Source organism: Aotus nancymaae, unplaced genomic scaffold (genome assembly GCF_030222135.1).
Source record: "Aotus nancymaae isolate 86718 unplaced genomic scaffold, 86718_ANA_hifiasm-v0.15.2.pri h1tg000003l, whole genome shotgun sequence".
NCBI lineage: Eukaryota > Metazoa > Chordata > Mammalia > Primates > Aotidae > Aotus > Aotus nancymaae.
In genome coordinates, this window is record NW_026988414.1 from 38,914,995 (window position 1) to 38,927,008 (window position 12,014).

Here is a 12,014-nt window from a genome sequence, read left to right on the forward strand (position 1 = left end):
GCAGAAAGGGTTTGGGGTCAGGAAACGAAAAGTGTGGCACTCCCACCCGTTAAAGGGCCCCAGCCAGCCCCTCTGGTCCAGCAGGCTGGGACTTGCATACTTAGCCCTTCCCTTGCCTGGGAACCCACTCTTCCAGCTCTGACCTTAACCAAGTCATGGCCTCCCACGGGATGGATGGGCTATTCAGGCCCCTTCCCTGGCTCAGCCCTCCCGCCCAGGTGAGACACAGGCCTTGCTCAAGATGTGCCCTGGGAGGAGGAAGAACCTCTTCATCTGCCTCCTCCCAGAGCACCCAGGTGGGCTGGCTCCCAGCCTGCACCCCGGCTTTCCTTCCCAAAGCACAAGAGGAAGCCAGAGGACTCTGGAAAAGCAGTGACTCAGAGGGCTGCTCACCAAGCTCAATCTCTTCTCTGTCGGGCCATGCTTTCTTCCGCCTTCAGCTCTAGGGGGCGCCAACCGCATTGACTACAATGGGAATGCTGCTCCCACGTCACACAATTAAGCCGTGGCCTTCTGCCCGCCCCCAGCTCAGGCCAGCCCGATGCTTCTGCACAGACATCCTCAGATCCTGACCCCTTTCCATCCCAGGTGACCCAAGGAGGGCTGACAGGAATAAGGGGCCCTTGGAAGGTATTGCATCCATCCCCTTCCTCCAGCTAGAGTCCTCTCACATCCACTAAGAAGCAAGAAAACCTACCCATATCTTCTCAGCTCCAGTTCTAGCCATTCCAATGTGTGTGTGTGTGTATGTATATGTATGAACGTGTGTATACACATGAGCTGTGGACATGAATGAGTTTGGTGGGAGTTCACAGAGTCATGGTCCTGAAGGTTGGGCCCTAATGGAGGGGACGGGGGCAACAAAGGTATTAAGACCCAGCCCTTGTTCCGATAACTAAAACAACTGCCTTGGCATGCGGCTGCATTGACTGGAGGGTATCGCAAAGATGCTCTATGGTGAACTGCGGTCAGGATAATAGATAGGCACATACATGCATGCATATATGGGTGAGTACATGTAGCTGCGTATGTGTAAATGCTTCTGGACATGAATAAGACATACAAATCCACAGCTGTGTGTGACTAGCTCCTTCCTGGTGCAGCCCATGAGAAAACCCATGTGAGGTGAACGCAGACAGATGTGTGTGCAGGTTGCTTTTTGTTTGCTTGCTTTTTGAGACAGAGTCTTGCTCTGTTGCCCAGGCTGTAGTGCAGTGGTGCGACCTCTGCTCACTGCAACCTCTGCCTCCTGGGCTCAAGAGATTCTCCTGCCTCAGCCTGCCACCATGCCCAGCTAATTTTTTTTTTTCTGTCATCATGCCTGGCTAATTTTTTTTTTTTTTTTTGAGACAGAGTTTCACTCTTGTTGCCCAGACTGGAGTGGAATGGCACAATCTCGGCTCACTGCAACCTCTGCCTCCCAGGTTCAAGCAATTCTCCTACCTCAGCCTCCCAAGTAGCTGGGATTACAGGTGCATGCCACCGTGCCTGGCTAAATTTTGTATTTTTAGTAGAGATGGGGTTTCACCATATTATCCAGGCTGGTCTTGAACTCCGTTCCTAAAATGATCTGCCTGGCTCGGCCTCCCAAAGTGCTGGGATTACAGGGATAAGCCACCGTGCCCGGCTGCAGTTTGCTTTTATAAGGGAAGAGGAAAAGAAAGAAAAATTAGAAGTGTGTGTAGGAGCCTTGCTTGTGCCTGCTGGTGGAAGAGCTGTCCCTGTTTTTCTCCCTTGTTCTGGTTCCCAGGCTAGATTTGAATGCCAGCAGGCCCAGGATGGGACAGGGTGAGGATGGGGTGTTGTGGGCTGGGGTTCCCCATTTTCTTTCAGCATTGAGGAGTCCCTTGCCAGTTTCTGCCCCGTGCTGCCTTTGCAGCTCCACTCGAGACAAGGATGGGCTGGAAGCACATTATAGGGTGGGGAGAATAGGGGGCAGCATGGCAGGGGTGCTCTGCCACTCCCATATCCTGTGATCTGGGCTCTGGCACCAGGAGTCTATGGTTCTGTCTTGAGTCACAGGCTGGCAGTGGGGCCAGTGGGCAGGTACTCAGTGATGGCTCCCTGATTCACCATGGAACCTCCCAGCCCAGGGAGGCTTGGAGGGTGGGGTGTATGTTTCTGGGTCAAGGGTCATTAGAATCCTCATGTGGGGGTTCTATGTATGTGTGAGCCCAAGTCGAGGCTCTCATGTGAACAGGATCCCTGAGCATGGAGCAGAGCTCAGTGTTGATAGGCAAGAGTGTGACTGCAAGCCACAGGGTGTATGTGTGTGTCTGTGTGTTTGTGTGTGTGTATGCACAAGGGCCTGCATGTATGTGAATCTACTTTATGTATATTGCTAAACCCATGTTCTTGGGCATGAACCACCTCTAGACTGGGAGCCCTTATTTCTTTTTTTTTCTCTCTTAATATGCCTATTTAGGCCGAGTACAGTGGCTCATGCCTGTAATCCCAGCACTTTGGGAGGCGGAGATGGGTGGATCATCTGAGGTCAGGAGTTTGAGACCAGCCTGGCCAACATAGTGAAACCCTGTTTCTACCAAAAAAAAAAAAAATTAATTAATTAAAAAATATATATGTATATATACACACACACGCAAAAAAAAAAAATTGGCCGGGCGTGGTGGTGGATGCCTGTAATCCCAGCTACTTGGGAAGCTGAGGCAGGAGAATTGCTTGAACCCAGGTGGTGTGATCTCACTGAGACCTCCTCCTCCCGGGTTCAAGCTATTCTCCTGCCTCAGCCTCCTGAATAGCTGGGATTACAGGTGTCTGCCACCACACCTGGCTAATTTGTTGCATTTTTAGTAGAGATGGGATTTCATCATGCTGGTCAGGCTGGTCTTGAACTCCTGACCTCAGGTGATCCATTGCCTTGGCCTCTTAAAGTGCTGGGATTACAGGTGTGAGCCACCATGCTTGACCGGGAGCCCTTATTTCTCATAGCCATTCCTCAAGGGACAAGTCTTCAGGATCATTAGCTCACCTGGATTAAGTCCCTCTGGAAAATGATTTATTTGATCTCCTCTGGCAATGCTGCCATAGAAGCCTGGTGTGAAGGCATGTTCTTTGCTCCCAGGCCACCGGATGTTTCTTGTTAAAAGCAGCATAGAGGGCAAGGTAGCACTTGGGGAGGCTGAGGTGGGAGGATTACTTAAAGTCAGGAATTTGAGACTAACCTGAGCAACATAGCAAGACCTTGTTTTTACAATAAATTTTAAGAAATTAGCTAAGTATCATGGTAGCACAGTCTGGAGGCTGAGGTGGGAGGATTGCTTGAGCCCAGTTCAAGGCTACAGTAAGCTATGATTGCACCACAGCCTGGGTGACAGAGCAAGATCCTATCCCTTGAGAGAGAGAGAGCAGAGAGAGAGCGCACGCGCGCGAGTGCAAGGTTTCCCATGGTCCCCCTCAGATGTGGCTGACTCCCCCACAATTAAGTTGGTTTAAAGAGACAGACTCCCAGGTGCAGTGGCTCACACCTGTAATCCCAGCACTTTGGGAGGCAGAGGTGGGTAGATAACTTGAGGTCAGAAGTTTGAAACCAGCCTGGTCAACAGGGTGAAACCCCATCTCCACTAAAAATGCAAACATTAGCTGGGCATGGTGGTGTGTGCCTGTTATCCCGGCTACTTGGGAGGCTGAGGCAGGAGAATTACTTAAACCTGGGAGGCGGAGGTTGCCGTGAACCAAGATTGGGCCATTGCACTCCAGCCTAGGCGACAGAGCGAGACTGCATCTCAAAAAACAAACAAACAAACAAAAAACAACTTTTCCTTGGCCAGGGATAAGCCAGATGGGAGAGGAGAGAGGGTTAAAAACAGCTGGGACTCACCCTGCTGGCAAGCATGTGGCATGTGGCATGTCAGGGCAACTGTAGCTCAGCCTCTGGAGCCATGAGAGCAATGCATGCAGGTACACGTGTGACCAGCTCAGGTAACTCAGCCATGTTCAATAGGCATGTGCACAGCCACGAGGAATGCCCAGCCATATGATCAGGCACACAGGACATCCACCATGTGTGGACACAGCGGTGGACATAGCTGGCCAGGACATACCACACAGTAGGTGCTCACAGCACAAGGAGAAGGGTCCATGAAGTCTCGCTGGAACTCAGCACATGCATCTGTGTGCCCAGCTGGGTCTAGACTGCTGCCTCCTCGACACAGGCTGTCCCCTTGAAGGGTCCATGCCTATCTGTCCTCACAGAAGAGACAGGGTCTCTTCTCAGTTGGGGCCCCCCTCCTGCCCTGAATTAAAAACCTGTTGGGTCTAGTCATCCTGGAGAGATGAGGCCAGTTCCTTTCTGACAGGTCTCCTCCCGCCCCCAAGGAGTTGGGGTGGCCCAGGTGGTCTCTATGACAGCTGCCTCCTCTCCAGCCATGGTCCTGAACCCTGCCTATACTCCCACCATTGGCTCTCAGATCTGCCTAAGCCTCTCAGCCCCATGACGCCCCCTCCTCTAAGTGCCCTCCGAGGTCCACCCCTCCCTCGAAGCTCCTTACACTCCAGACCCGCACCCGCCACCCTCTGCCACCTTCTTCACCAGCTCCCTCCACCCGGACTCCGCCCCAGCCTCTCAGCCGAGGTGGGGCAGGGTCGCGGGGGCGCCCACTCCTCCGCGCTCCAGGGCTGCAGGGCGGGACCGCAGGGCGGGCGGGGCCCAGGCCTCCCGCGCGCTGCTATAAAGGGCGCCACCTGCTCTGGAGGCCGCTGCTCGCTGCGCCTGGTGCCTCCCGCTGCCCGTGCCCGCCCGACAGCGCCGCCGCCTGCCCCGCCATGGGTCGACAGAAGGAGCTGGTGTCCCGCTGCGGGGAGATGCTCCACATCCGCTACCGGCTGCTCCGCCAGGCGCTGGCCGAGTGCCTGGGGACCCTCATCCTCGTGGTGAGTGGAGGGAGCCGAGGAAGCCCTTTTCTCTCCAGCCCTTGCACTCCCCAAACCCTCACTTCCCCAAAGGGACTGTGCTTTCCAAGGTAGCCTGGACCCACCTCCCCAGCTCTGACCACCACGCTAAACCCTGGAGGGTCAGGCTGACTTCCAAAGTCCTCTTCCCCATGGTTCTAACCCCATCTCTGACAGCTCCGATTCTTGCCAGAATGACAGCTGCTACTCCTCAGTGACAGCGCCGATCGTTTACCCTCCCACAAGTGACTAAGCCCACAGGCTGGGGACAGTTTGGGACTGCCAGCCACTTCTCCAGCCTCCCACAGCCCTCCAGCTTCCCAGAGTCCCAGCCCCCAGAGGCAGGGGAGGGGATGGAGGCAAATGAACCATTATTAGGTTATTTGGGTCCTGGGCGTCTGGCCTCTAATGAATAATTAAGCCTCAAAAAGTCCAAAAGTTGCAGTGAGTGAGGACAGTTTGCCACGGGCTGGAGCAGAGGGCGGAGGCCACATGGGCTGCAAACAGCAAAGCGGGAAGGGAGGCAGATCCTGATAGTAGGAGGGTGGGAGAAAGGTTGGCCCAGACACAGAGGACAGGTGTCTAAAGTTGCTCCCCTGCTGCTGAGCGACCACCAGACCCTATCTGTTACCCACACAGATGCTGTCAGCATCTGTGCAGAAGGCTGCAAACATTTTGGTTATTCCCTGGCTTCTTGGTTACTCTGTGGGTTCTCTGAGTGAGTTATTTCCCTGGCTGGGTTACTCCTCAGTCCTAGTTACTCCTTGGTGACATCCGTTTCACCCTGGTTTTGTTCTAGGTGGCTCTGTTTGCACTTCTTAGGTCTGGCAGACACACCAGTTATGGTTTTATTTCCTGTCCCAGTTACTTGCTGATTTTCAGCCACTCATGTGGTTACACCTGCTTTTTTCCTCTGGGTTCAGCCTCTACATTGCAGTGGGTGGGTTACTCCATTCCTGCCCCAGCCCTAGGTAGTATAGAGCAGCTGGCCCACTGTGGACTAGGACGCTTAACTAAGGGCAAGTAGGGCTCCCCAAGTCGGGGAGGAGCAGGATCTGTGGGCAGAGGGCAGCTGAGACCCGCTTCTGGCTTCCGAGAATAGAAGTTGGGAAGCCACAGGGGGACATTTTAACCACAGCCTCCCATGAGTGGTCCTATCAGCCAGCCCTACCCCCTCTCTCCTGTACCAAGAAGGCAATGGGAGGTGGCCTTATCACCCTCTTGCCTTGGAGCCCCTACTCCTATCTGAGTCCTGAGTCCAGCCACCTGTTTTACAGCAGCCAGGCCAGGGGACAATGGTGGCTTCTAGTTTCCTAGAGGGGCCTCCTCATTCCCTCCCAAGTCTCAGTTCACTCTCCCACAAAGGAGCAGTTAGTTCTCCCACTGAGCCCCAGGATCATCAGGCTTATTCCAGACCACAAAAGAAGGGTGTTAAATTTGTGGAGAAGGCTGACAGGCTCAGATGGATGTAAGGTGTTGGATATCAGTGAGAAGCAGAACTTCAAGGACTGTATGAACTGAAGGGGCCAGGCCTGGGGGTCCCTGTGTGGTAGGTGAGTGCCTGCCTGCACACCTGTGTGTTGGGAGCCTAGGCTTGCAGTGGCAGAGTCAGGGTTGGCTTTGGGGTGAAGAAAGCCCCTTTCTCTGAGATACCTGGCGCAAGGGGAGGGGGCAGGTGCTGGCCAAGAACTTGGGGCAGGGGGGTGGGAGAGGAAGAGGAAGATTAGCCTCAAGGTGGTGGAACTGGCTCTGACAGCTCCTCCCTCCAAGGCCTCCTGGGATGGAGCCAGGTCTGAGCCTCTGGCAGGTAAGGAGCTGAGGCCAGGGCTTGCCAAGCAGGGCAGGTCACCCCAGACCCCCACATGCCTGTCTCCCACCACCTCTCCTCACACATACACCTGCAGTCTCTGATCTTTGCTCTCACTGGCCTGCACACCTTTGCCCCATGTCATTGCTGCTGAGTTTTGCATTATCTCTTGGTCTTTCTGGGATGATAATCAAAATGCTTAACAATCTAGTAAAACAGGCACTGACCCGTCAGAATAAACAGGGCCCTTAGCACAGATCCTGGAAACTGCCTGCTCTGTGGGCATAAAACCTTTAGTTATGAGCAGGTGTGAGAAGAGACCTGGGGAAGGCGTTGGAGCAGCTTTGAGGGACACTCAGGGTGCTCAGTGCAACAACTCCTCACAGCTGCTGCAGAAGTATTTTCAGGTTTGAACAAAGGGAACAGGCTTGAACAACAGACATAGTACGTGCTTTTTCTTTTTTAAGTAGAGACAAGGCTGGGCACAGTGGCTCACGCCTGTAATCCCAGCACTTTGGGAGGCCAAGGCAGGCGGATCACCTGAGGTCGGGAGTTCAAGACCAGCCCGACCAATACGGAGAAACCTCATCTCTACTAAAAATACAAATTTAGCCAGGTGTGGTGGCACATGCCTGTAATCCCAGCTGCTCGAGAGGCTGAGGTGGGAGAATCACTTGAACCCGGGAGGCAGAGGTTGCAGTGAGCCAAGATCACACCACTGCACTCCAGCCTGGGCAACAAGAGCAAAACTCCGTCTCAAAAAAAAAAAAAAAACAAAACCCACAGAGATAGGTTCTCACTGTGTTGCCCAGGCTGGTCTCAAACTCCTGGGTTCAAGTGATCCTCCCATCCCAGCCTCCAAAGTGCTGGGATTACCAGTGTGAGCCACTACAGCTGGCTCTATTATGTTCTATATTTGCAGAACACCAGGGCCCTTGGAACCGATCTCTTCATTTCTACTGCCCTGGGTCCCAGACTGGGAATAGTGAGAGGAGCCATTCCAATCCCTGTCTGTTGGACCTCCAAATCTGAGTGGGGAATCTGGACCCCTGAGAGCAGAGAGGTTGTGGGTGGAGAGAGGAGGCGCTGGAACAGGGACAGGCAAAGGAAGGGGAGGGTGCTGAGAGGGGGATATGGCGAGGGCTGGGTCTCTGATCTCCTGGATTCAGGAGCAGTGGATTTACCTCACTTCTGATCTCCTCCCTATTTGTACCCGCCATTGCCACCACCACCACCACCACATAAGCTTTCCTTTTTTTTTTTGAGACGGAGTTTCGCTCTTGTTACCCAGGCTGGAGTGCAATGGCGCAATCTCGGCTCACCGCAACCTCCGCCTCCTGGGTTCAGGCAATTCTCCTCCCTCAGCCTCCTGAGTAGCTGGGATTACAGGCACGCACCACCGTGCCCAGCTAATTTTTTTTATTTTTAGTAGAGACGGGGTTTCACCATGTTGACCAGGATGGTCTCGATCTCTTGACCTCATGATCCACCTGCCTCGGCCTCCCAAAGTGCTGAGATTACAGGCGTGAGCCACCGCGCCCAGCCTCTCAGCTTTTCTTTTTAACTCTTTTTTTTGTGATGGAGTCCTGCTCTGTCACCCAGGCTAGAGTGCAATGGCGCGATCTTGGCTCAATGCAACCTCTGCTCCCTGGGTTCAAGTGATTCTCCTGCCTCGGCCTCCTGAGAAGCTGGGACTACAGGCGCCTGCCACCATGCCTGGCTAATTTTTATGTTTTTAGTAGAGAGGGGATTTCTCCATGTTGATCAGGCTGGTCTCAAACTCCCGACCTCAGGTGATCCCCCTGCCTCAGCCTCCCAAAGTGCTGGGATTACAGGTGTAAGCCACTGTGTGTGGCCCACATGAGGTTTTCTTTGGGGCAGCTAGAGGATGAGTGAGAGGCTCCTCACCTCTATGGTCTAGGCCTGAAGGTCTACAGGTAAACTGTGCTAAGGTGAAAGCTGTTTCCTGACACCTACTCCTGCTGGGATTCAAGGAACATCAGTGAAGATGGTTCAGTCATCTTCTGGGGTCTCAGTCACAGGCCCTGCTTCTAGCCCTTTGCATAAGGCCCTTTTGTTAGGGTTGGGACAGTGGGGGTGGGAAAGCATGTGTCCTTTTTCTGGAGAGTGCAATTGCAGCCAAAGGGGTTTGGGTTTGGTTCCAGGAAGGGCTCTTGTCCTCCCAGTGGTGGGGGTGGGTGGGCAGGTTGCTGGCTTCATGCCTTCCTTCTGGCTCACCCTCCCTGCCTTGTTCTTCTTCCTGACAGATGTTTGGCTGTGGCTCTGTGGCCCAGGTCGTGCTCAGCCGGGGCACCCACGGTGGTTTCCTCACCATCAACCTGGCCTTTGGCTTTGCTGTCACCCTGGGCATCCTCATCGCTGGCCAGGTCTCTGGTAAGGTCTTAACCCTGCCCCTAGCCCTTGGCCCTCAATAGCATTCCCACTAGATGTCCTGACATTCCTAAGGGCAGGTCATAGCTGTGGCCTCCGCTTTGGCCCCTTGGGAAAGAAGGGTGGAAAAGAAACTTGACACTTAGAACCTTCGACTCTCACCTTGGAATCAGTGATTATCGGTTGGCCTGTTACATAGACCAACTGTCATCCTGTGCAAGGAACCCCTCTCTGCACCCCTTCTCAGGGGACTCTAGCCTCCCGACTGTGGCAGGCTGCAGCTAACATGTCCCGCGTCCCCTCTGCCCAGGGGCCCACCTGAACCCTGCTGTGACCTTTGCCATGTGCTTCCTGGCTCGTGAGCCCTGGATCAAACTGCCCATCTACACCCTGGCACAGACGCTGGGAGCCTTCTTGGGTGCTGGAATTGTTTTTGGGCTGTATTACGGTAAGCATTCCCCACCCTGTCCTCCTCCTCTACCCCCTCCCTATGTTCAGGACCTGCTGGCATTGGGCCTTTTGATGACAGACGGCTAGGGCTTGCCCAGGCCCCAGGCTCATGACTCACTCATTCATGCACGGGGCCAAGGTGGGGGGCATAAGGGGAAAGAAACAAGTTGGGCAACAACAGAGTCTCAGGCCCTCCACCCCACCCCATGCCACCCCCTCTACCCGCTGCAATACAGCAGTATTGACACTTACCCATAACCCCTGGGAAGGTGGAGAGGGCCCACCCGAGAGAGGAGGCTGGGCTCAGGCCTCTCCCCTCACTCACTCTGGGTCTAATCTGTCACCAGATGCAATCTGGAGCTTTGCCGACAACCAGCTTTTTGTTTCGGGCCCCAATGGCACAGCTGGCATCTTTGCTACCTATCCCTCTGGACACTTAGATATGATCAATGGCTTTTTTGACCAGGTATGGGCTGGGGATGTGTGAGGGGAATACAGGGAAGGGACTGAGCTGCCTTGGTAGCTCATGGGCTGGCTGGGGGACAGGACTCCTTGACTGTAACAGGGTTTCTCGATCTGTGGGGTAATGCCCATTAGGACATGTGGCAGGTACTTACAAAACGTGGCTCTCCAGCGGGTTCTCGTGCACACATACATTCCAGCACCATTGCTTTCAGGAGCAGAGCATGGGCAGGTGCTGATGGAGTTTAAGAGCTAGAGGGAAGGCAGGGGATGGAAGGAGGGGTCAGAGAAAGGGAGGAAGCTGCTGCTTACCCCGTTCTCCCCAATCCCCAGTTCATAGGCACAGCCTCCCTCATCGTGTGTGTGCTGGCCATTGTCGACCCATACAACAACCCTGTTCCCCGAGGCCTGGAGGCCTTCACCGTGGGCCTGGTGGTCCTGGTCATCGGCACCTCCATGGGCTTCAACTCTGGCTATGCCGTCAACCCTGCCCGGGACTTTGGCCCCCGCCTTTTTACTGCCCTTGCAGGCTGGGGCTCTGAAGTCTTCACGTGAGTACAACTCCCACCCAGCTCGCCCTAGCCTGCCTCTCCTCTGTACTGCCCCCAACATCCTTGACCACAAGTGTCTGTCCCCATAGGACCGGCCGGCATTGGTGGTGGGTTCCCATCGTGTCCCCTCTCCTGGGCTCCATTGCTGGCGTCTTTGTGTACCAGCTCATGATCGGCTGCCACCTGGAGCAGCCCCCACCCTCCACCGAGCAAGAGAATGTGAAGCTGGCCCATGTGAAGCACAAGGAGCAGATCTGAGTGGGCAGGGACCATCTCCCCACTCTGAGGCCCCGGCCTTGAGCAGCCACTGACTGTCCAGGGGCCATTCCCAAGAAGCCCCCTTCACGATCCACCCTTCCAGGCTACAAAGCTCCCTATCTACCCTCACCCCATGAGACAGCCTCTTCAGGATTTCCACTGGACCGTGCCCAAATAGCACCTTAGGCCACTGCCTCTAAGCTGGGGTGGAACCTGAAGTTGGGTCAATACATCCTTTTGTCTCCCAAGGGGAGAGAATGGGCAGCAGGGGTGTGTGCGCATGCATGCGTGCGTGTGTGTGTGTGTGTGCGCGTGTGTGTGTGGTTTCCCAGCTATTCAAGACAAGGGACCAGTTGGAAGGGATTCTGGCTGCTGGGGGAGCCCAGAGACGAGGGAAGGCAGCCTGTCCATCTGTGCATGAGGAGAGGAAAGTGCCAGAGTGTGTGTGTTTCAGGGGCTCCATATGGAGGAGCTGCAGATATAGATGTGTTTCTGCGTATGTATGTGTCTGCCTTTTTTTCTAAGTGGGGGCTTCTATGGGCTTTTGTGAGGTAGGGTGGATATGGGTAGGGCTGGGAGCGGGGGCCACAGCTCAGGTTTGGAGCTCTGGATGTACATACATAAGTAGGAGCTGTGGGACATGTTTCTGTCATAATGCAGGCATGTAGGGTGGGGTGAAGTCCAGGTCATAAGTTTCATGTTTGCTTTCGTTTTGTTCTGAATGTATGTAGCAGATGTTACAACCTTAGGGATCGGGGTTGGGAGACCCCATGTTAGAAAGGGTCTTCACTCCTTTAATCCTCTACTCAACAATGTAGTCTTTTATCTTTTATATTAAAAAAAAAAAAACAATAAAATGTGTGCCTAAAACTTCCAGTTGTGCAACTATCTTTCTGCTTGCTCTGCTGCTTTTCTGGAGCCAGTTAAGGAGCTTCACTGTGCCCACAGTGACCCAGGCTGCCCGGCTGAGTGTCTGATCTGGTCAGGTTACCCTGGGGGTCATACAGAGAGGTTAGAGAGCCTCTTCGCCAAGTCTCTCAGTTTGAACTCACTGGTCGCAAACTTTCCCCCAAGCTTCCCTCCTCACGGGTACCCCCAGCATAATGAATGGAATCTTCTTCCCAATCCCTGTACCCACACATACCCCAGGAAGGCTTGAGCCCCATGCAAGGAGGAGCTTGCTGCAG

General features: G+C 54.2%; 1 protein-coding gene across 1 annotated transcript; it reads left to right on the forward strand.

Annotated features, from left to right (window-relative positions):
• Positions 1-4,718: 4,718 nt before the first annotated feature.
• On the forward strand, positions 4,719-11,656 carry AQP3 (aquaporin 3 (Gill blood group)). The gene is made up of 6 exons (XM_012463203.2): positions 4,719-4,890; positions 8,983-9,109; positions 9,417-9,554; positions 9,904-10,022; positions 10,352-10,569; positions 10,659-11,656. The coding sequence occupies exons 1-6, from the start codon at positions 4,783-4,785 to the stop codon at positions 10,825-10,827; spliced, it is 879 nt and encodes a 292-aa protein (XP_012318626.1). The 5' UTR covers positions 4,719-4,782; the 3' UTR covers positions 10,828-11,656.
• The last annotated feature ends 358 nt before the right edge of the window (positions 11,657-12,014 follow it).